At 34.1% G+C, this 23,750-nt stretch overlaps 2 protein-coding genes across 4 annotated transcripts in view; both read left to right on the top strand.

Moving 5' to 3' along the window:
• Pu (GTP cyclohydrolase punch) overlaps positions 1–20,404 on the top strand; it is a 55,400-nt gene extending 34,996 nt beyond the window's left edge. For all 3 annotated transcript variants that reach the window (XM_074170164.1, XM_074170157.1, XM_023155747.2), the window contains exons 3-4: positions 17,022–17,304; positions 19,724–20,404. In XM_074170164.1, the coding sequence (XP_074026265.1) occupies positions 17,022–17,304; positions 19,724–19,853 (413 nt within the window). In that variant the 3' untranslated portion in view covers positions 19,854–20,404. The remainder of the gene's footprint in view (positions 1–17,021; positions 17,305–19,723) is intronic.
• A 1,906-nt stretch (positions 20,405–22,310) lies between these two features.
• LOC111501833 (uncharacterized) lies at positions 22,311–23,531 on the top strand. Its single transcript, XM_074170173.1, has one exon. The coding sequence runs from the start codon at positions 22,542–22,544 to the stop codon at positions 23,289–23,291; it is 750 nt and encodes a 249-aa protein (XP_074026274.1). The 5' UTR covers positions 22,311–22,541; the 3' UTR covers positions 23,292–23,531.
• The last annotated feature ends 219 nt before the right edge of the window (positions 23,532–23,750 follow it).

Here is a 23,750-nt window from a genome sequence, read left to right as displayed (position 1 = left end):
AACATATACAGCTGATTAAATGAATAGCTATATGGAAATTATTTAGATGATTTGAAGTGAGACTGGATGACCATCAGTCTCGAATTATCCTTAAAATGCACAGAAATAATGCATATCAAATGAAGTCTGCTCCTTACACTAGATAAGTTACAAACCCAACTAACATCAAGGATAGAAAAATGGAGAGAAAATGGATTTTTTTGTCATTGAATTCAAAATTGTATGGTTTTTATCAAATCAACTCGTTGTACGGCATTATTTTTGACTAGTCAAAAAAATTTCTTCACCAACATGTGCTGAGGCCATTATTATTACTGTCGCGTCCCTGAGGCCTCATATTAATTTATAGGACTGCGATTGATTGATTGGCTTTGGCCAAAAATAATGGCAAGATTAAATGAATGAATAAATATGATTAAATATCAAAAAAAGTATGAAACAACAAGACAATGAAATAGGTTTTAATGTAATTTTGACAACTCATATGACTACTACAAAAATTACGTATATCATGGAATTTCCCATCTAGATGTGATTATACAATTAAAAGATCCACGTCACTTTCTGCTTGATTCTAACCAATATGATTTTATTACAGATTTTTTAAGAGGAAGCTAGTGAAAATATTTTTATTTTGCTGTTTCCAAAAATTGTTTTTCTGTTGTATTTAGTTGTTCAAATAGATACTCGATTGGAGTATAAGTCATAGGTATATCTTCGATTTCTCTCAGGTGCTTACAAGGTCCGGCTATTGAATAATGAGACTGGTTACGAAAAAGGGTTTTGTTAAAAAAATAATTCTATATTTGAATGCTCCCCTTCAATATACTTCCTTCCCCTCGCCACACACCTTTCCATGCGTTTTTTCCATTGATCGAAGCAGTGCTGGAAGTCTTCTTTGGTGAGGGCCTTCAGGAACTCTGCCGTTTTTTGCTTTACCGCTTCCATCGACTCAAGTCGAGTCCCTTTCAAAGCAGATTTTATATTCGGAAAGTCGTACGGTGCCAAATCTGGTGAGTAAGATACGTGTTCGAGCACTGGAGTGCGTTTATCGGCCAAATACCGCTTCACAGATAACGCGTCATGCGCGAGATGTTCTTCCACAACTCGGGACATTTCTTACGAACTCGTTCTAGCAGTGTTGCCAACACTGACAAATAGTAAGTCTGGTTGACAGTATGACCCTCTGGAATATATTCAGTCATCACGATAACGTTAATGTTGAAAAAAAAACGATCAACATCACTTAGAATTTTGATTTGGACTTCCTATTTTTTTTTGGGCGATTCAGGCGTCCTCCAATGCATCAATTGCCACTTTGTTTCACAATCGTATTGAAAAATCCACATGTCGGTGCAAGTAATAATGTTTTTCATCAGTCCGGGATCTTCTTCTAACCGTTCAAGGAAATCTGAGCAGACCTGCTGACGCAAGAACTTTTGGTCAGAAGTCAGGTTTTTTGAAACCTACTTCGTACAGACTTTTTCATTTGTGATTCCTCACCTAAAATTTTTCTTTATCGGCGTTTACAGCCTCGGCAACCATCCGAACGCTAATTCGACGATCTGCACGCACAATTTGGTTGATTTTTGTTACTGTTTCCGGAGTTGAAACAGTGACAGAGCGACCTGGGCGCTGGTCATCTTCAGTGCTCTCTCGGCCCTCACTGAAGCGCTTACACCATTCAAAAACACGCGCACGAGATAGAGAATTGTCCCCATAGGCCTCTTGCAACAATTTATAGCACTCAGTTGAAGTTTTTTCAATTCAACGAGAAATTTGAGACTGATACGTTGCTCCCGTGTTTTGTCACACACGGTTTTCGGCACGAGAAAAAAACACATTCGTTTCAAACTGCACAAATACTATAATAGTGCAAAAACGTGTTTTGGTACGTGAAGAGAGATTTCCAGATGCCCACGGCACTACTTGTTTTTCCCTACCTCTCTAGGGCGCCCTCTAGGCGCGCAGTCTCGTTATTTAATAACCGGATCTCGTAAGTTCTATATTTATTATATGAGTAGTATACAGTTGTTATATTAATGCTTATACTACTAATTTTTTCTTTCGGAAATGTCACGGAAAAATGAATTCCATATATAAATATAGTACAAATTGTTGACAAAATATGAGTATTTTTGATCTCGCTTCAAGATTTGATTTCATATAAAAAAAATTGAGAAATATCAACAAAATCTGTAAGATTATGTTACTGATTTAGATTCAGATGATGATTGATTTGTTGATATTGACATTTACATTTTGTTTGGTGATTATTATTTCATTGTCATCAGTTTTAATTTTGTTAAAAAATGGGGGACGTGTTATATTTTTATTACCTTGTAATATAAATAGTAAACTATGGTGGTTGTCATGACGAAAGATAAGAAGGTACAACTTGAAGGTACAAAAACTGTTTCAAGAACTAAAAGATAATAAAGTTTGTTCCTGTTTATTGATGTTTTAAAAGGGTTATAACAAGTATGATCTTTATCCGAGTTTTTTTCGTAAATCCCTCTTGCAACTGAGTTTGCCTCTGTATTCCAAAGGTGACATTAAATCAGTTCAGGTGTTTTCAGAGATATACCTTATTAACTATCAGGTAGGCAGCCGTAAAATACTTAAAAGGCTTCGCACACTGCTGTTCTTACAATCTCCAGCCAAAATATCATCTCGGTATACCTACCTATCTCTGAAAATACTTATAGTGAATTATTTATATCTATACACAAATGGACACATTCCATATTAGATCCGGTCATTCAATGGATGGATCAGTTCTGCGTTGGTATTTCAGTCACGATATTCATTTAATTTGATCGGTGTCATGAGCAGACGCTGTCACGTTGAGGGGTAAGGTAAAACATGATTGAGAGAGTCGTTATGTCACATTAATCATCATTCAATCACTACATGAACGGATTTCCCATAAAAAAATGTACAACCTCAATTAGTTGGAAAAATTGATTTTTAATTTCTCAACTGGATTTTCCAGGGAAAAGTGTGGAACATGCAATAATTTCGGAGAGTTTTTAACTGTAGTTAATTCATTAATTAAGAGTGAGTGAAAGGTATTACCGAGTCTAGAGCTTTTTCACAAAGAAGTATGGCATGTCGGGTACCAGACAACATTGGTTTTTGCGCTGGATACTAGCGAATAGGTACTTACTTCGCTAACGATGAGTAACGATGAGATTGGAACCTTTGGTGTGAAAGTTGAATAACTTTTTTCGAGATCAATTGCCCTAACACAAAACTGATATTTTTGCACTCGACGCGCGTTTCGCCAAAAAAATTTGTATCCCCAGGAGAAGAAAATTGATACCTAGTCTAGTCTGGTTAATACTAAAATTTGTTACCTGAGGTTGTATACCTGAAGTCCAATATCGAATTTCTCGGTAATTAACTACCTGCAAGTTCTTAGTAATTATTCTCTTCCTAACAGAAGATTAAAAAGCGGGCAAAACGGGATGGGTCCCTTATCGCCATTCATGCTGTTCTTACATTTTGCTATTTCTAGACTCTCACATGCATCGAGTAGCCTGGTGTCATGCACATGCTTAATCAGTTTCAGATTGTTTTCACCAATTCTGTGGTCTTTGTCTAGAGCATGTTGGGCGACCCTGGATTTTTTATCCTTCCGTTTTCATGTGTGCACAATGCTCTTCGAAGCGGGTTTTAATCGCTCGTCGGCTCTGGCCGATGTATTTGCTGATGCAATCTTGACAACTGATTTCGTAAATCCCCGACCTTTCTGTGTTTTCTAGTCTATCTTTTGGATTACCAAGAAGCTGTTGCAATTTATAAGAAGTTTTATTTATATGCAACTTTCATATTTACTATATCGAATATCTGTTGAAGCCCTCTCGTGTATTGAGGTTCTAATGGGATTACTATAAACTTGTTATTACTCTCCTCCAGTGTCGCCCAACATGCTCTAGACAAGGACCACAGAATTGGTGAAAACAATCTGAAACTGATTAAACATGTGCATGACTCCAGGCTACTCGATGCATGTGAGAGTCTAGAAATAGAAAAATGTAAGAACAGCATGAATGGCGATAAGGGACTCATCCCGTTTAGCCCACTTTTTAATTTTCTGTTAGGAAGAGAATAATTACTAAGAACTTGCAGGTAGTTAAATACCGAGAAATTCCATATTGCACATCAAGTATACAAGCTCAGGTAACAAATTTTAGTACATAAGGATTAACCAGACTAGACTAGGTATCAATTTTCTTCTCCTGAGGATGCTAACTTTGTTGGCGAAACGCGCGTCGACTGCAAAAATATCAGTTTGGTGTTAGGGCAATTGATCTCGAAAAATGTTATTCAACTTACTTCGCTGTAAAAAATCTTCTCTCGTTCGTTACTGTTCACTGTTTTGGAAGTTTCATCACTTTTGTTGCAAGTTTTAATCGTATGTCAATGAAACGTTTTGTTCAGTGTCACTATTTTTCGGGTTTGAAGGTCGTCGATTTTTAGAATATCTTCCTGACGTTTCGCTGGCGCGAATGGTTAGCTTCTTCAGAGGTTTATACATCCTGAGTAATCTCCAATAACTGGATATTACTGCTGCGTAAGGCGTATTTATGCTGACTCAGATAGTTTGGTGTGCTAATACCTGTACTTGATTTAGATGAATTGTCAATAACAATCGTCGACCCTTTTCTACCTGCCGTCATGCTGTTTGCTATTCTTGAACTGCTTAGAATGAGATTCCATATTTGATTGAGTTTCAGAGCTTCTTTTCTTCTGTTGAAATTATCCGTGTGTTTGTGGATCTCTATCTATAGAAGAGAGCTAAATCTCCAACCATTCTTCGATGTTCTAGACTATCAAAGTTGCACGTGATGTTCGCGTCTTCAATCAGGCGGATGGCTCTTTTCGGGATGGAGTCCAGCAACTGCAGGGTATGTTTGGGGGCAGAGCTCTATCCATGAGAAAAATACTCCAAAGAAGGTCTGATCTGAGCTTTATAAAGCATCAAAAGTTGCTGATGTATGTACAGTTTTCTGGTTCGGAACTATGTTCCAAGCTTTTGAGAAGCAGCTTTTACAATTCCAGCCACATACTTGTGCCAAGACATATTGGTGTCCATTTCAACATCCAACAGCAGAAAACGGAATTGTCTTACCTGACATTTTTATATCCGGTTCGGAGACATTCATCTTCTTGGAGAAAATCGATGCCTGGGTTTTTGTGCTATTGAATTGAACCTGGTTCCTTTCACCTCAATTCGAAATCACTCCTAAATCCTCATTAAAATATGCAACCTTCTGCTGCCGGTGAAGATGTGCATGATCCAGCATGCCATAGCATCGAAGTTTGGCCAGCAAACCCTCATGCCACACACGGTCAAAGGCCTTAGAAATATCAAGCGCAACAGCTCTTCATTCTCCATGTTTCCCGATTGCGTTATTCCAAATATGGGTGACATACGATAGAAGGTCGCCTGTTGATCTTTGTTTCCGAAAGCCATATTGATGATTACTCAAGATGTTGAAGCCTTCCAAATATTTGAGGATATGGTGTTTTCCGACTCTCTCCATAATTTTTGATATCACTGATAGCAAAGCGACTGGACTATAGTTATTTGGCTGTGAGCAATCTTGCAAAAAGAAGGAAAAACCCTTTTTTGTAAGAGGTTGAAAAGTCTGAAAAATACTGGTGCGAGTTCATTTGCCACTACCGGGGCAATAGTGGCAGCTAGTAATCGTTCAGCTAGTAGATTTGCTTTATCTATGGCTGTTGTTACAATTGAACCATCCGCTTGTGTTAGTGTTGGAATTGTGGATTTTGTATAGCTCTGATTAACAACTTTAGCTACCGACCAGCAGGATCAATACTCGTTAGGATTGGCAAGCAGTGTATCCCTAATTATCTGATTGTGAAGCTCTTTGCTTTCATTTATCCTAAGTTTGCAGCTGTTGCGAGCATCGTCAAACCTAGTTCGGTTTTCGGCACTGGGATTTTTGCGCCACTGCCAGTAGGCGAGATTTTTGGAGTCGACAGCTTGCTCGCAATTTTTGTTGAACCAAGGTAATGCCAAAAATATAAAGACTATTTGATTGCAGATGTTGGTGCACTGCGTTTATATTTGAGTTGAGTCCACTGATGTTGCAGAAATCGATTTTGAAGTTGCTAGTGGATCTCGTAGCAAAAGCAGTTACCATGCTATTCTCCTGTGGACTGATGTTAGGAAGACCTTGCTAAGTGGCAGAAATAGTGTTTTTCGAATAACTTCTGCAGGGTGATGCCCTTGAATCAGCCCCCATCCGGTGATCCGATTGGGAATCTATTTTACCTCCGTATTTTGTACGGACTTTGACTTTAAGAGTGCTATCATGCATTTTTTCCACCCTTGAAACCGGAAACAGCGGCACAGCAACGAAACATTAACCCGAAAGCACTTCACGCTGCCTTAAGCCGTTGTGATGATATCTCACCGGACGATGCCGGGTAGGATCAGCATTTACCATCTACACTAAAAAAAATGAGTGATAAGATACTAAAAACAAAGTCCGAACTACATATGAGATAAAACGTTAAATATAAACATCACAACCGTGTCAATAATATATCGAAATAATCTATACTTTTTTATGAAAAACTCCTGTAGATAATGTGGTTAGAATAAATTGAATATAGTCCCAGCTGAACATCAGATCACTACAAACATTCCTGTTTAATTTTGGATTTGATTCGCTTAATTTTGTCACTAATAACAAGCAAATGTACTAAAGTACCATTTTTCCACTGAACTCAAATACATTTTGAAACTAATAAAAAAAGTCATGGAAAGAAAATTCGGAATTACCGTCGATGTTTTTGATAACATATTATAAAAAGTACTCAAAATCCACTTACCGAATTTCATTAGTAAAAATAATCGCTTTAACAAATTTCAACCCAATTCAAACACACAGTACGCAGTGACTAAACCAATCATATTTTAAATTGTTTGGAGAAATGTTATAATGACAATATGTTTTGACCTGAAAATTTTTTTACACAAATAAAAACAATTTATTATTGATTATGGGATTGTCTCGTACAATTTGTTTCATAATTGATTTCTAAACAGCATTTAGATGAGACAGTTCATAATTTAAAAAAAACATCAAGAATTGTTATATTTCACCAAAATTCGATTTTGGCTCCAATTCTCTGTGGTGATACATGAATTTGTTGTAAAATGTTAATTTTTAATAGAAATTCGAATTTGGAAAGTCATCTATCAAATTATATAGGACGGTAGCCAGGTGGAATGACGTGGGTAGTTCACTTCCTATCGTCAAACCCGTTTTAGAAATCAGACGTTTAAAGGTAAGACCTCGTTAGTCATCAGCTCGCACAAGTTTCGACTTTTGAGAGTTGTCGTTCGTAGGGGGGCGACAGCTGGTTAACGGAAAAAAATATTTTTTAAAACACAGACAGAAAAACTCAGGCTGGTTTTCATATATGTATTGACAAATGAGGTGAAGTAGTAAGCATATCGTCATATGGACCGCTCCTTTGTTATATTATAAGAAATATATAAGAATATATAAGAATATATTATAAGAAATATGACGTCAAATTGTTTGAAAGAATACAAAAAAGCAAACATTACATGCATTCAATAAATAAGTTTAGAAAAGTTATATTTCATTAGGAATTATATTTCGTTAGGAATCACACGTTAAAAGGTAAAACCTCGTTAGTCCTTAGCTCGAACAAGTTCCTCAACTTCTGAGAGTTGTTGTTCGTATGGGGGCGACCGCTGATTAAGGGAAGAACAGATTTAAACAGATTTTAAACAGATTAAAAAAAATACAATTTTATTATCCCATCAGGAATAATCTATTTGATTTGATTAGAAGAAGAATAAATTAATTACAATTGAAATAAATAGATATATATTATTTATTGAATACCATCATATATTTCAGTGTAGTACTGAGTCAACACAAATACACTATTTCTCTTCAAAACTGCGATGTCGTGGTATAATTAATCCCTTAATGACAGCAACTTGGTTGTTAAAACGCACGTCGAGACAGTGTTACAGTTTTAGTGTATAGAAGCACTGTTTGTTTTGGATTCATTCAGTGCTAGAAATGGCAATAAGTTAGATTATTGTTCAATATTGAATGGTATCGAATCAGCCTAATGACTGTACGAAGAAAGATAACATTCATCAAGGAAACATATATACACTTTTCTTTACTTTCTCATATTTTCTCTGGAAACGACTACTTCTCTGGCTAATACCACGCGAGAGACAATGTGAATGTTGCAGATGTTTCTCATTTGTCTTCAGCAGGAACTCGTTAAAATCAACCCCAAAACAGGCAAGAAGTATATTTCGTACCAAAACTACTAACAGAGATCAAATCACTTTGATGACTGTGACGAATTGAATCTAATCTAGTGACCTTCGTGGTATTAGCCAGGGAAGCATTTGTTTTCCAGCAGGCATTTGTCAAATCCTACTGGGTAGAAATGTTGAGAAACGCGAAAGTTTCGCATTTTCATTCAAAAAATTCATTTGTATGAAAATGCTCATCATATCTTCAGTTTCTGCAAGGTTCTAATATTTTTGTAACACCCTTTGAAATAAAGAGCAAGGATCGAACCTGCATCCAACCAACTACCAACTGGCCAACTGAAATTATTTCAAAGTTCTCCTTCCATGCCTTAACACAATTTTCATTATAGTTTTAATCTGGTTTTCATGTTGATTGACTGCGTGAATAATATGCATTCAATTATGAACAAAATTATCACTAAGTAAATCGAACGTATTCAAATAACCAGTGCTCTATTGTCTCTAAAGCGTTATAAATGAAGTGTTAAAACTCCCCAAGGGGTTCAGCAACTTCACTGAAACGCTGAAAACCTGATTGGGTCTTTTAATTGACTCTTGAGAAAATTACCGCCGCTCCACAGAGCTCGTTGAGTGCCTGCCGGTTGCCTCGCTTCCGTTCTGATATTCATTCAACAGGTAATTTCGTTACTTGGGATGAAGTGTAGTCGAAGTTAGAATCAATATGTGATGTATGCAGGAAGATAATTGAAAATATTGTTATTTTTGACGAAACGAAACGGAAATTTGCGTTTCCCTAAAAGAAAATATAGCTTCACTCATAAAAATATTGAAGTGATAACTTCTAATGGAAGAGTAACCCAATTTGCAACGTAACGCATCGGTTGGTCGATCCGACCAACCGATAGACCGGTTTCGGGGTGTTTGCCCCATCATCAGTACCGGGCATGGTCTTTTCAGAACGGTGTGAACCGTCTGAGTATCACGACAAAACAAATATAATTCCAGCTAGTCATGAAATATCTCTGCAGTTGATTCAGTGGGATGTCCACTGCGCCACCTGCAGACAGAACCAGGAAACAACTCCACAAGCATACTCCGGAGAGGAATCAGAATAATGATTATTATTCTGGAGAGGTGCATTATGACATGCTCAAGGTTGCCCCTTTCCTCTCATGTAGGTACGTGTGGCAGATACCCAACGACGCAGTGGACATCCCACTGAATCAGCTGCAGAGAGATTGAGCCGTTGCACAGGTGCCTGATGGTTTTACTTCGACTCTCTGCGCGGCATTAGCTGGGTAAGTTGTTGTTTTTCCGTTGGGTATCTGCCACACGTACCTACAAATTGGTAGGTCTGCATGAGAGGAAAGGCGCAACGTTAAGCATGTCATATAACCTAACCTAACCTAAGTTATCACTTCTGTCGGGTGTCCCGAGACGCACACGTTTTTTTTAATACGGACTTCTAGTTTTTTTCATCGATTTTTGTGATAACATATTCAGCTACGTATTAAAATACAGGTCTGCCTTTAAGAAAAAGGTGATGATGAAATCCAATGCACGAAATGTCACATTCCAAATCGGTTTGGATCAGACTAAAACAAATATAAAACCGTACTAAAAGTTTCTGCCCTTTTTTTATATCATTCAAAATAAGAAAAATAAGACGGTATAGCCAAGAAACTAAATTCGACAATTCTAGTTTTTGGCCAATATTTCAAAAACAACAGCCGATTTTCTCGTTCTGAAAAGAAATTATTCTAGTTACCCAGAATAGAAAACTTTTGTCCAATTAAACCAACGTTATAGGTCTTACCGTTTCCGAGATGGCAATTGTGGGATTAGCTAAAAAATAACAGTCTGAATAGTCTGTAATTATGGCTAATGACATTAGCAGTTAACCATGAACAAAAAAAAAATAAAAGGCATTGAAATTACTGGCTCAGAATGAGATATAGAGGTTAAGTGGATTCCCTTTTTACTCCAGTAAAATTCATTCAGTCATTTCATCTGGCTAAAACACAATTCATGTATGCGTCCTTCGAAATAGATTGCCCCTTTTCCACTTTCTGTCATCAATTCTACAGGTTGGAAGCTGGTATTTTATCGGTCCTAAAGTCAAAGAATAATGCATGAGGTCGAGCTAGGAGAGAAATTATTACTTCGCAATAGTTGGAAATAAAATAAATGGGAGTGAATAGTGATTCGTATTATAGAAATACGAATGTATACTTATAATTCATGTGTATACGATTTATGAAGCAAGATATTATAACCCATTTGGATTGTTAAACTACACTGAAAAAAATATAGGTATAAATCGCCATACGAGGTTCGAAATATTTTAGAAAAGTTGTTGACGAAGTAAAAAAACAATACAGAGATGGAATTCCAAAGAAAAAACAATAAAAATTGATATACTCAAGAAACTGTAAAGGATATCAGTTATTGAACTGAAGAATAGAAAAAAAGAATTATTCCAATAGAAAATTCGAAACATTACCCTTTCCCCGCTTTCATAGTAGAATCTGACAAAAAAAACATTTTTTTTCCTGACTAATACTACGATACATATTGGATTGCATTCAATAGATGGGAAAGACAGGTTTTGGCTTCCTACTTCTCCATCTTGATGCAAAAAATGTGGGAATCTTTCAAAGAAAGTACGGAAGCAATCAATTTCAGAAAAGTAACCGTATACAAAGATGTGTAGATTATGCAAAGAAGTAACTGTGAGACACAAACTGAAAAAAAAGCCCTTTCGAAACAGCTACTTCCATATAAACATTGAATTACACGAAGGAAACATACTTTCGAAACATATACTTTAATATGAATACTAAGTTATACAAAAAACACTTTTCTTCATTAAGTTTGAATTCGAAACATTCCTTATGGAATTGAATCAGATATCATTCACAGGATTCCTACACAATACAAGGGTGGTCCCAGAAATACCCGGCCCAACCAAGAAAACACAAAAATTTTGGGAAAAAATGTGTTTATTTTTTAACATAATCTCCTTGCAGCTTCATACATTTTTCCCAGCAACGTTTATTAGGTATTTTATCATTATTAATAATATTATTATTAAGTATATTAAGACAGTTTAACGACTGTCTTGTTCCTCAAAATAGTCATTAACTACCTAAAACACTTCTTCATCGTTGGAAAATCTTTGACCATTGAGCCATTTTTTCAAGTTTGAAAACAGAAAACAATCCGCGAGTGCTAAATCTGGCGAAAAGGAGCATGAGGTATCCATCTAAACTTTAATTCGTTAATATTGGTCATTGCGATAATGGATTTGTGAGTTGGTACATTGTCTTGATGAAACACCACTATTTTCTTAGCCAACTGCGGCCGTTTTTTATTTCTTGACTCAAACGTTTTCTTTTTTGTTTACTTTAAAAAATTATTATAAACAAAGTTTTTAAATTTTTATCATGCAATCGTCTTTTGTATGTATCTAAGAAGGGATCCCCGAAGCGAAAAAATTTTACGGTAATTATTTAAATATTGATTTTACTTTGATCGATACAGGGAGTTTTAGAAAATTTTGTTAATTAACAATTGTCTAGATTATTTAAAAATTAACTAAAATGAAAAATTCCAACGGGAATCAGTTCTCTATGGTGTTTAAATTATATCATAATTTTTTAAAATTTTTCTATTTACTTTAAGTACTTTAAAAAAAAATATTTTCAAGTTACGTACTCGCTTAGAGGCTGTGCGCAAAACCTAAAAATGGCGCGCGGACGGCTATTTTCAGCGTTAAATTAAAATTATAAATAATGGAGATACCGTTTCGGGAGTCGAAACTTTTTTTTAGTACATTTTCTCGTCTTCAAGGATCTTTTTTTCAAAATTCAAAAATAATAATAGTTTACGAATTATAATCAACAAAACCGAACACTGCTTTTTAGAGTCTTTAATTGTTTATAACTTTTAGAATTTTTTATGAACTAATTTACTTTTTTTGCACAATGATCTAGACAATATTCCGGATCGAATGACCCTTACCACTTAATTTTACTAAAAGTATGTACATTTAACACTATTGCAGTAAGTTCATATAATACTCGCCGTTGATAGTTTCGCCTTTTTTTGGATATTCAATGAAAATTATCCCACGCGCATCCCAAAAAACCGATGCCATGGCCTTATTTTTTTTTGGAAAAGCAGTGAATGTAGACTTCTCTCACAAAAACCAATAAAAATGCTTGAAATTTCCATTAAAAGTAAGTTTCCGCATACTTTTGTTTGAGAGATTTCTTTCAAATACTAATTCATACATGTTTGCGAATTTTTGTGTCAAAGCCGAGTTTGTTGGGCTTGATCTGGATGCGGTCGATGTTTAGAGCAATGATAGCTGAATGGTCCAGTGTAATATAAAAAATATACAATTATGAAAGTAGCTTAAATTGTTCCACAAAGTAACTTGAAAAAATTTCAAAAATGTTAGTTTCTTCCGATTAAGGGATGAATTAGATTCCTCGATACATCCTGTAATCAGTTGACCGTATATCACCAATTCTACCTTTTACTGAATGCTGTATACTCAGTCCGGAACTATCTAGTATTCTTGAAATCAACTGAAAATTCAAAGAGCAATGTTATTCTTGCTTCACAAGAAACTCCTCAAGGAGTAGCAGTAGCTGCTAGCTAGAAAATTGTTTATTTTTCTTTAGATTTCAGCTCATAATTTAGGTACTCTGGTTACTTGTTATAACATTAATTCAGGTTCCTAGGAAGTAAATAACTGATAATAGGGTAAACCAATGAGAAATGAAAACAAGAGCTGGTGAGTGAAATCAAAAATGTAGAATGTTGACAAGGCTAATGCAATCCAAATTTGTCACAGCAAAAATCAAAAGAAATAATTTATAGAATATTTATCAGAGCAACAGTTATGTGTACAAACGATACGTGGGTATTGAAAAATTCAGATGGAGAATATTTAGAGCGATAGGACAGGAAAATATCATGGAGAATGTTTGGAGAACCTATTGAATAAAAGAGAAAAAGAAAACCTCGCAACGAAATTTATATATGAACTGTATAAAAATTAACCTAAAACGTAATGTCTATACAACATTCGCCCTGGACCTTCTTGAATTCGCACCCCCTTCCCTTTGCCATTACTTCAATCCGCTCTGTCGTAATACACCTCTCCAGTTATAGCGAGATTTCTTGACATTTGAATCGTATTTAACTTTAAAATGCTTGACAAGTTCAAAAGAATAGCCTCGGTCAGAAGCAGGCGTGCTGAAATTCATCGTCTCGGAATGCTTAGTTTCCGCAGCTTAAAAGCATAAAGCTCCTTGAGATCTAGAGACTCTCAAGAGAATGAAAGCTTTTCCTTAGGGTCGGGATGAATTGCCGTCTCCATTACAGGAGAGCGGCAAATTTTCGAGTTGGATAAAGTACAATTTCGATAACGAAAAAAACTAAGGGGTAAGGGGTGGGTACTCATTTTCTATAAATGTTTAACTGGAATCCCATAATATATTTGATTGGCTAAATAAAAAATTTCAATATTTTGCTAATAGGATCTGCATAATTTATTTATTTATAAACAGGCAGGCATGAATACCTACTTATGAAATATATCGGTTAGTTTAAATTGAAAGGTATATATTTTTGGTAAAAAAGGGAAAATTGTAGAAAGAAAGAAATTAAGTTCAAAATAAAATATTTACAAAGATGAATTTCATTAGTTCGGACTTCCATTGTCTAATATTATATAAAATGATTTGAAATCCCTGAAATAACTAAAAAAGAAGAATTAAAAATTAAAGAAGAAGAATAAAAAATGAATAGCTGAAAAAAAACAATTATATTAAGCAAAGCAAAAAAAGAGAGATTCCAAGCCAAGTTAACTCACGACGTCATCACTCGAAGACGAGGATAGTAACAATCGAAACGTCGTGAATTAATTTGTTTGTTCGAATTGTTCAATTTTACTTGTATTTTATTTCACTATTATTTCATTTCAGGTTTTTTGCTTAATATAATTGTTTTTTTTTCAGCTATTCATTTTTATTCTTGTTCTTTAATTTATAATTCTTCTTTTTTAGTTATTTCAGGGATTTCAAATCATGTTATATAATATCAGACAATGGAAGTCCGAACTAATGAAATTCATCATAAAATATTGTCAATTACCTTCAAATAAATTTACAGAGATGTATAAATCTTGCATAGAAGTTACTTTCAGATGCAAACTGAAAGAATAAAGCCCTTCCGAAACAACTATATTCACATGAAAATTGAATTACATGAAAGGAAAAAATACTTCTTTCATATGAATATCAAATTATACGAAAATTATATTTTCCTATTCAGTTTGTAGTACTCTAAAGATTCGTTATGGACTTGAATCCGATATCATTCACAGAAATACTACACAATATAGTATACTAAAGAGATAAAATTTTATTTTCATGTAACATTTTCATACTCAATGGCAGACTTGGAAGTTTCATAATAAGACACTTGCCTTTTAATACCTAGCTCACATTTCATTCATAACTTTACGACTTTATGTCACAATGACACAAATCTACTCATGTCACAATGACAGCACGTTTATTTGATTTGATCCCAGCTATAGGAATTTTGTTTAAATTGAAAGGGGTATATTTTCAGGAGATATCATTTTGGGGGAAAAAAACATTTATGACTCTTACTTCTACAGCTTTATAGTGATAAACTACCGATGGAAATAAGAAAGCAATTAAGTTTAAGATAAACTCTTTACTATTTTTGTATAAAGATGGAGAAGTGAAAGCCAAAAGCTTTTTTTAAAAAAATATCATTTAGATAATGACAACATAGTCATAGTACTTATAGTTACAAGATGAGTTTGTTATTCTGAAGATAATACGGAATATTGGAAAATATGAGAAAAGAACTAGTACGAGAGGAGAAGAGGTCTACAATAATAATATAATAATAATATAGTTTATTGATCTCATCTCCTAACATTTGTATAGAAATATAAAGGTATATACTCTTTTTTGCACATTCCATTGCACGTGACAGTCTTTATATATTCCCAGATATTTCATTTAATATTTTGTGGTTATTTCCATAGTAATGTTAGATTCAATTATATTTAAGTTCACTAAGTTAGGTAATCTATTACTATAGCTAGTAGAAGATATAAAAGTTTTAGATTCATTAACGGTGAGTAGGTAACCTACTGCTAAAAAAATATTTATTGTTTCGTGATTCTCACGAGTTATCGACATAGAAGAGTGCCGTAACTTTAACAAAACTAATCATGCCTTCTTCAGAAGGCAAGTTGAATAGTTCATTGATATGGATATGAAACAAAACAGACCCCTTTTTAGGATTGCTGAATTTACTATTAACTTCAACATACTGTGATATTTCACAATATGTTGTTGATACAAATCAAAACAATTTGTTCCAATGCACTAAGAAGATCCACATGATCCACATGCTCCAGTCAAATGAACGAAGATGCATATTGAAGGATTTTGTCATTTACATATTCTTGAAGTAGGGTGTTGAATTGCATCTTTCGATCATCTGGCTTCTCAAAATGCGTACTGTTTATCACATATTTTAAATCGATCTAAGTAAGCAACTATTCTTGTTTTTATCATTGTTTTAAATATTGTTGATAATACAGACATTTTGTCTCCAGATTCATGAACAGTTTTACTCACAGCTACTTTCATTAGTTTTGTGAAGCCCTTTTTTCAAACATTTATTAATAATTAGTGTCAAAGGAGACATTCATCCCTGGAGCCATATCATTATTCAAGTTTTTTATTATATTCTCTAATTCAATTTCATCTATTGAAGACACTTTGCAAAATTTTTATTGGGCTTTTTATTTTTTTGTTCTCTAATTCAATTTCATCTATTGAAGACACTTTGCAAAATTTTTATTGGGCTTTTTATTTTTTTTGTTCGATAGGTATTCTACAATACAACGGCGAGAAAAGTCTGCAAAAACTTCTGCTCTTCAGATGGATCTGAACATTCCATATCATTCGAGAGTGTTCTGGAATGTTTCACAATGACCTGGGATATTCCAGGATGTTCTCAAACGGTCTAGACTATTTTCGAACATATCAAAAAATTCCAGAATATTCGAGTATGTTCTGGAGTGTGAAGAAACTCTCTCGAATGTTCTCGTCTGTTCCAGAACTTTCTAGAGGGCGAAATTTCCAGCCCTTATATCTTTAAAATCCCTACTTTCAGGTAATGTTCTCCAAAAGCACACGTTTCAGGTACAAACAGAAACATTTTTCATGGATTGGGAATAGAGATCTACCACATCGTATACTTCCCTTGATTGTTCCACAATAATCTGGAATGTTCCGAGATTTTCCTGAGCGTTCCTAACTATTCCACAATGTTTCTGGATCTCCTGGAATGTTGTGGAATGTTTTCAAATACTCTAAAATATTTTGGACTGTTTTAGAGCTTTCTGGAAAGCGAAACTACCACCTTCATATCTTCAAAAGTAGCTATTCGGATAAAAATCGGAACCTTCATAGAAAACTGATGTAACTCTATGACAAATGAAAATGTAGGCATATGTATATTTTCTGCCACCCGTACGAAACCGTTTCGGATAGCCAATAAATAATTTGCAAGGTCTATTTCTTGCTATGAGCATCATTGAAGTAGAGTGTAGCTCACGAAAGTATTTTATTTTTTTCAGAAGTCCTCAATGACGCCATTTTCGACGAAGATCATGACGAAATGGTAGTGGTAAAGGACATTGAAATGTTCTCCATGTGCGAACACCATTTGGTCCCCTTCTACGGAAAAGTTTCCATTGGGTATCTACCCTGCGGCAAAATTTTGGGTCTAAGCAAGTTAGCAAGGATAGTGGAGATCTACTCCAGAAGGTTACAGGTGCAAGAAAGGCTCACCAAACAGATTGCAGTAGCTGTTACCAAAGCCGTGCAACCCGCTGGAGTTGCCGTTATCGTAGAAGGAACGTAAGTATATTCCAGCTATATACGAGTATGTATAGGTTTGCCCATTACTAGATTATCACAGTTATTTTTTCTGGTATTGGCAATACAAAATACTTTCAGTTGGGTTGGGTTAATCGTGAAGCTCCATACACCTACTTTCCCCAAATTTCTGAAATTTTAGAACATTCTAGAACATCCAAACGTAACTAGAATATATGTAAAAGATCCGAGATGTCCGATGTGGATTCCTGGAAAATTTCGAAACATAAATAATATACTGTCCATGTTAAAAACATGGACAGTATATTATGGAAAATTAAATCTGGAAAATCAGGTACAAATAGAAGAACGTCTCCGATTTCGACTGTCAAACTTGAGTTATTATTCCGTTTATTATTTTATGCTGTTTTCTTGGGGTTTTTAACCTTCCACAATATGAAAAAATAAAAGTTAAATCAATAGAGAATCTACTGAAGTGTAGTAAAGGGCAAACTGAAAAGTTCACCCCAAATAGTTTCTGCGTAATATAAACTAATAGAAAGTAATTAGTCAGTAATTTGTATTCATAAATTTTGCCTACAAATTGAAAAAATCAATTGAAAAAATCAAATATTGATACTTAGCTTTTTTGAGTGGTTGACAAAAACAATCCTTTTCCATTTTTGACACCTGAAATTCACCATACAAATCTCGCCTCAAACTGTGTTAGTTCTACGTCGAAAGAAATTAGACACAAGACGTATTTCACTATTTTTGTACAGTATCAATATTAAATGATTCATTCAGGGCCGCTCGTTTTAACTGGAATGATATGAAGAACAATATCTGAAACTGGTTTACTAAACTCAATTATTGGGCCGTCACCAGATGTTCAGGGAGACTTTGCAGAAGTTTGGAGCTGATCTGATACAACTTGCTCACTCACCCAACGAGTTGATTGACCAAAAACAGATAGATAGAGATACCGAGATGCGACAAATCCTTTGAAAAACACCAAATTCTCTTAGCATCATTCGAGTTCGAAACAGTCAAAAACTCTACTGACTGACTCCGAAGAATAGAAAGTATACACAATAGATGCAATTGAATCAATTAACTACTTAAATCGACTCAAATAGCAAGAAGTATCAAGTATGCTGCTGTTAACAAAAGAATACTGCCGCCAAATAACCAGTTGATTGATTGTGGAAAACCGTTATTAGTTATTTCTACCAAAACTTCGTCACTGATGTGCTGAAATAACTTCATAGCAGCCATAAAAAGGAACTTAGAATGAAGAGCCTCTAGAACGTCTAATTGAACGTTTCTACTTAGTGGTTTCTACAGGAGATCCCATTATGTTATCCAAGGAATTCAATGAAAAATTTCACCTCGGAAAGTTTTCACATTCATTGAGAAGCATTGAAAACCGCTGATTGAAGGGCCTGAAACTAGCAGACCAATTCTCTGATTGCAGCATAAACGGGAGTTGAAAGATACTTCACAAATCACATTGCTGCCTGTGATACTATTCGGACCTACTAAGAATATGGATGAAGTAAAACTAGAAGAAAGCTGGAAGAAGATGCACGACGTGGCATACGGAATAACTCGGTGTAATTTGGAAACCGTTGTAGGCAGATTAACTGATTATATATATATATATATATATATATATATATATATATATATATATATATATATATATATATATATATATATATATATATATATATATATATATATATATATATATATATATATATATATATATATATATATATATATATATAATATATAATATATAATATAATAAAACGAACCGTGTTAGGAATCACACGTTAAAAGGTAAGTCCTCGTTAGTCCTTAGCTCGCACAAGTTTCTCAACTTCTGAGAGTTGTCGTTCGTAGGGGGGCGACAGCTGATTAAAGGAAAAACAGATTTTAAACCTAGGATCCAAATCGAATTTTCAAACCTCTCGAACAATATTCATCAGCTGTGATCACAATAATACAATATAGAATATTTCAAACGTTCCACACTTCTCTAGAATAGCATAGAATTCTATAGTATTCTAGAAATTTCCTAGTCTCCAAAAGACTATAAGGAAGGAATATCTGCAATAATTCAAGTTGAGTCATGACTATAAAATATATCGACTATACAGTTCTAATACAAGATATATTAATACATCATAATATAAATAATTCGTGAAATAGAAAAATATTTAAAACAAGCATCAAATCAGAATATCGATAATAACGTTTCAATCATTTGTGTCCACAAACTTCGGGTAATAACATTTCGTTTATTTTCAGGCTTAGTCAACCTCTGCGAGTTTTATCGAATGATCAACGGTTTCCTTATGTTTCGAATCATCATTAAACATCCATTCATTCTGTCTAAAGTATTTATGACAGACTCCATTGCATTTTTTTCATTTTGTTTTTATTTTTTCAGGCACATGTGTATGGTTATGCGAGGAGTTCAGAAAATTAATAGTAAGACAGTTACTTCAACCATGTTGGGAGTATTCCGCGATGATCCCAAAACAAGAGAGGAATTTTTAAATTTAGCTCAGTCTAAATAAATTGAACTGTGAAATTTTGAGAGCTTCAGTCAAATTCATTTATTGAATGAAATGAAATATTGAATGTCCAATTTTCTGTACAAACACCATTTCCTAGATATTTGTCCATTGACTGAAGAGCAAAAGAAATAATAATTGGGTTAAGGTTGTTGAAAAATTGCTTTAATTTATTTATTTATAAAATGTACTTAAAAATATAGTGGACCATAAAAATATATTGACAATATATTGAAGATGCTAAAGTGAAAGATATATCAAAACATTTTATTGTCTATGTCACTGTGATAATGAAAATTATATTGGACGTTACCATTTTTATTGTATTCAAAAATATATTTCATATATTTATCGGAATTATGTCTGGTAATGTTATTTCGCCATATTGTCTATTTTCTTTAGGTTTAATAAATTTCAGCAATTGCAGTATTTGTATGAATTAAATATTATTTTAGTAAGTATGTACGTTATTCATATGAAGACAATCGATGTAAGGGCCTGCCTATCACTGAATGTAAAAATAATTTGAACAATAAAAATATTGTGTATTGAAATCATATCGATTATTTCAATGACCCACTGGGCTCGATTGGGTTCATGATCAATACGGAATTGATTTTCATGTGCCTTCGGAAATGTATATTAACATCTTCAGAAAATCCACAAAGAATGTTACAGACTGAAACCTCAGTTGAAAACAAAGCACCAGGTCGCCCTGTTTCGACCTGCCATCGGTCCCATCAGTGGTGCTAGAGTGAAACACAAATACACTGTTGAACTCAACTATCCTCAAACCAAAGATCGAGAGTTAAAATCCCCCTTTAACAGATATTTTTCATGTGAGAATTTATCTAGTTTAAGGTGGATTGATTCTACTACGTTACATAACTGGCTGCAAATGACTAGCATGATCAACATAACGCACCCATACCACGAGGCTAATGGCCATAGTAGTCATCTTGATATCTTTCAGGCTGCTCCCTTACCCTTTGGACTGGTCATAACCATAGTAGTCGATACCACTGAAATAAATAAAAATGGATATAAGTATGTATGAACATCTCTTATGACGATGCCATCTATGCAATCGACAGAAAACTAAAATCTTGTTATCTTTCAGTCTCATTTTTTACCATGCAGTGAAAACTGCCGAGATATACAGAATGTGATTTCTCATTTAACGGTCATCTTGGATATGATATATCCATAGTATATTAGACAAGATGATGATTTTTGTTTGTATTTTTAGACATTTCGCGGTGATGCACCTAATCCAAAAACATCAATTTTATTCTACACTATTTTGATATCGCGAATAAATATCTTCATGAAATACCTTTTCACGCACCCAAAGAGTTCAAATGAAACTTTCTTACCTCAAACAATGTCTTATTTTTCTCGAACGATGAATGCAAGTCAAATTCTCCGTAAAAGAGAAATATTAAACTGATTTGATCTTCTATTTGAAGATGATCACTTGGTGGTCGAAACGCGTGTCTAGGTGTTAAAATAACAGTTTGGTGTTGGGATAAAACTCCAGTAATATTCATTACACAACTGAATAAAGCAAAGATAATAGAGAAAATTTCAACCTTGTAAATTATCTTTCAAATCAAAACACAATTGATTCACTTATTTGTGATAATTCGTTTTCACAATCGAAATGAATAAACTCAACAATAACATGATTTTTCAAAGATTAAAATGAGTTCAACATGTGATTTCTAGCACAACTAAGAATATTGGAACGCTACCTAATTAAGAAAGTCCTCAGCAATAGTAAGCGATAGTAAACGAGTGAAATAATGGTAAAACGCTACATTAAAAAGCTAAGAACAATTATTGATATACTGCGATCGGTTAAACTCTTCACTCTGATACGAAATAATTACAGGTAGGTATCATAACAGTTAGTAATTAACGTTATGAAAACATTAAATTAACCGTAAGATTTAGTCATCATTTCCTAATGAAACAAACGCGCGTTGAGAGACAGCTTTTGTTCTGGGGTGGAAAAAGTGTTTTTAATAGATATATTTATATATGTGTGGAATTGGCCACGGTGGTTCGATTCCCGCCTCGACCAGATATTTTTCTCGAGAGAATTTATCTGGTTGAAGCTGGGATGATTCTGCATACCAGGAATCACACGTTGAAAGGTAAGACCTCGTTATTCCTTAGCTCGTACAAGTTTCTCAACTTCTGAGAGTTGTTGTTCGTATGGGGGCGACAGCTGATTAACGGAAAAACAGATTTTCAAACAGATATACTATTATAGCACGACCAGCGCTCGCTTTGAGCATAGCTACTAGGTATGTGGTATATACATTTTTCGGTTTGTAGGATTTTTTATTGTCTCCTACTGTCTAATTCGACACTAACTGAAGTTCAGTGGCATTAACCCAATCTGCTACAATCGGCTACGATAACGTCGTGACGAACGGGATATTAGACACTTTCAGTCGGTTATCTTAAAAAATCCCACTTATAAATTTATTAATAGCGCGTTCAATGTACGGTGGTACATTTTTATGTATGATATATCTGTGAAATTCCCCAAGTACCCAAGTATCGACTTACTGTCAGAAGTAACTTGTAAGTAGTGATTAGTTCAAAGGTTGAGCGCAAAGAGAAATAGTACTATCTTAGTTTTGAAGTAAATACAAAGGGCAAGTTTTATTCTTTTATACAATGAATAACACACCAGGTGAAGAATATCCTGAAACTGGACGAGTTAGAAACGTTTGCTTGAAATGGATGGTTAAAGAAGACGGTGCCCTGGCTTATCTCTTGCAAACGGAGGAATTTGACAAACATTTTTGTGGCAATAAACAGAGGAGTGACTTAGCACGAAACGACTTCAATTTGGCTAAAAATGAACAAATCCTGGAAGAAAAAATATATGAAAAAAATGCTGCTGGACATCAACAAGTGTTATCATATCAAGAAGAGAGGGACAAAAAAATTGCTGAAAAATTAACATGGGATGAGGTAAAACAAGATAAGATTGAATGTTCTTGTTTGGCAAATTACGACTCTAAAAATCCTAGAAAATTATATGAAAAGGAATTAGCTGGACACAATCACGTTGTTATTAATGATGAGTTACATATTTCAAATCTTCACTACTTAAATTATCAAGATCCTCAAAATAATTTTCCGAAAGCAGGAAGTTCAACTACAAATTCACTTCACAACAAGTCAACTCAAACAGAGTCTCTGACAACAAATAATTCCTCTGGTTATAATGTTATTTCGTGTGATCTGCATCAACAAAAAGAAGCAGGTAATCTTAGCCAAGAAAATACTATACAGGAAGAAGAAGATGCTGAGTTGGCAATACGATTGCAAATACAAGAAGTTTCTCTGCAAGAAGCTGTGGAAAAAGATAGACTATTGGCTTTAAAAACACAGAATGATGAACTTGCTAACTTATTATAAAGAACATAAGTAATCAGATACCTACTTAAAAAGTGAAATTCATAATCTTTAAAGGTATTATGCAGTGAAACATTATTCTTCTTGAAGGTATTTCTATTCAATATAAAACAGATACTATTACTATGTCCAATAATGACAAATGGTTTTCACAAGTTTGCAATCTTTGAATTATTTTAGTATTTAAAATTGTTATGAGTCAACATTACACGAAAGTTATAATAAAATTCACCCATAATTTTATTACGTCAATGTACCAGTTATAGGTAAGCATTAACATTTTTTTGGTTGGGATATGTCAAATAATGAAATAATATAAACCTAGTTTCAAAAACTCTATTTATAAGAATAAGATCAAAAAAAATATCACTAAAAACATCAAAAATTTTGAATGATATCAAACCTCAATCGTAATTATAAATATCCATGATTTCTAATCGAAAATTCTTCATATCGGACCTC

This window comes from Leptinotarsa decemlineata, unplaced genomic scaffold, assembly GCF_025532065.1.
Source record: "Leptinotarsa decemlineata unplaced genomic scaffold, Ldec_3_MD MMD2_P_RNA_scaffold_11, whole genome shotgun sequence".
NCBI lineage: Eukaryota > Metazoa > Arthropoda > Insecta > Coleoptera > Chrysomelidae > Leptinotarsa > Leptinotarsa decemlineata.
The sequence above is the reverse complement of the archived record's forward strand: the minus strand, read 5'-3'. Positions and strand labels throughout refer to the sequence as shown.

What these genes read in the sequence shown, in the direction of transcription:
- LOC111501833 (XM_074170173.1), top strand. Translation starts at nt 22,542, where the DNA reads ATGAATAACACACCAGGTGAAGAATATCCTGAAACTGGACGAGTTAGA.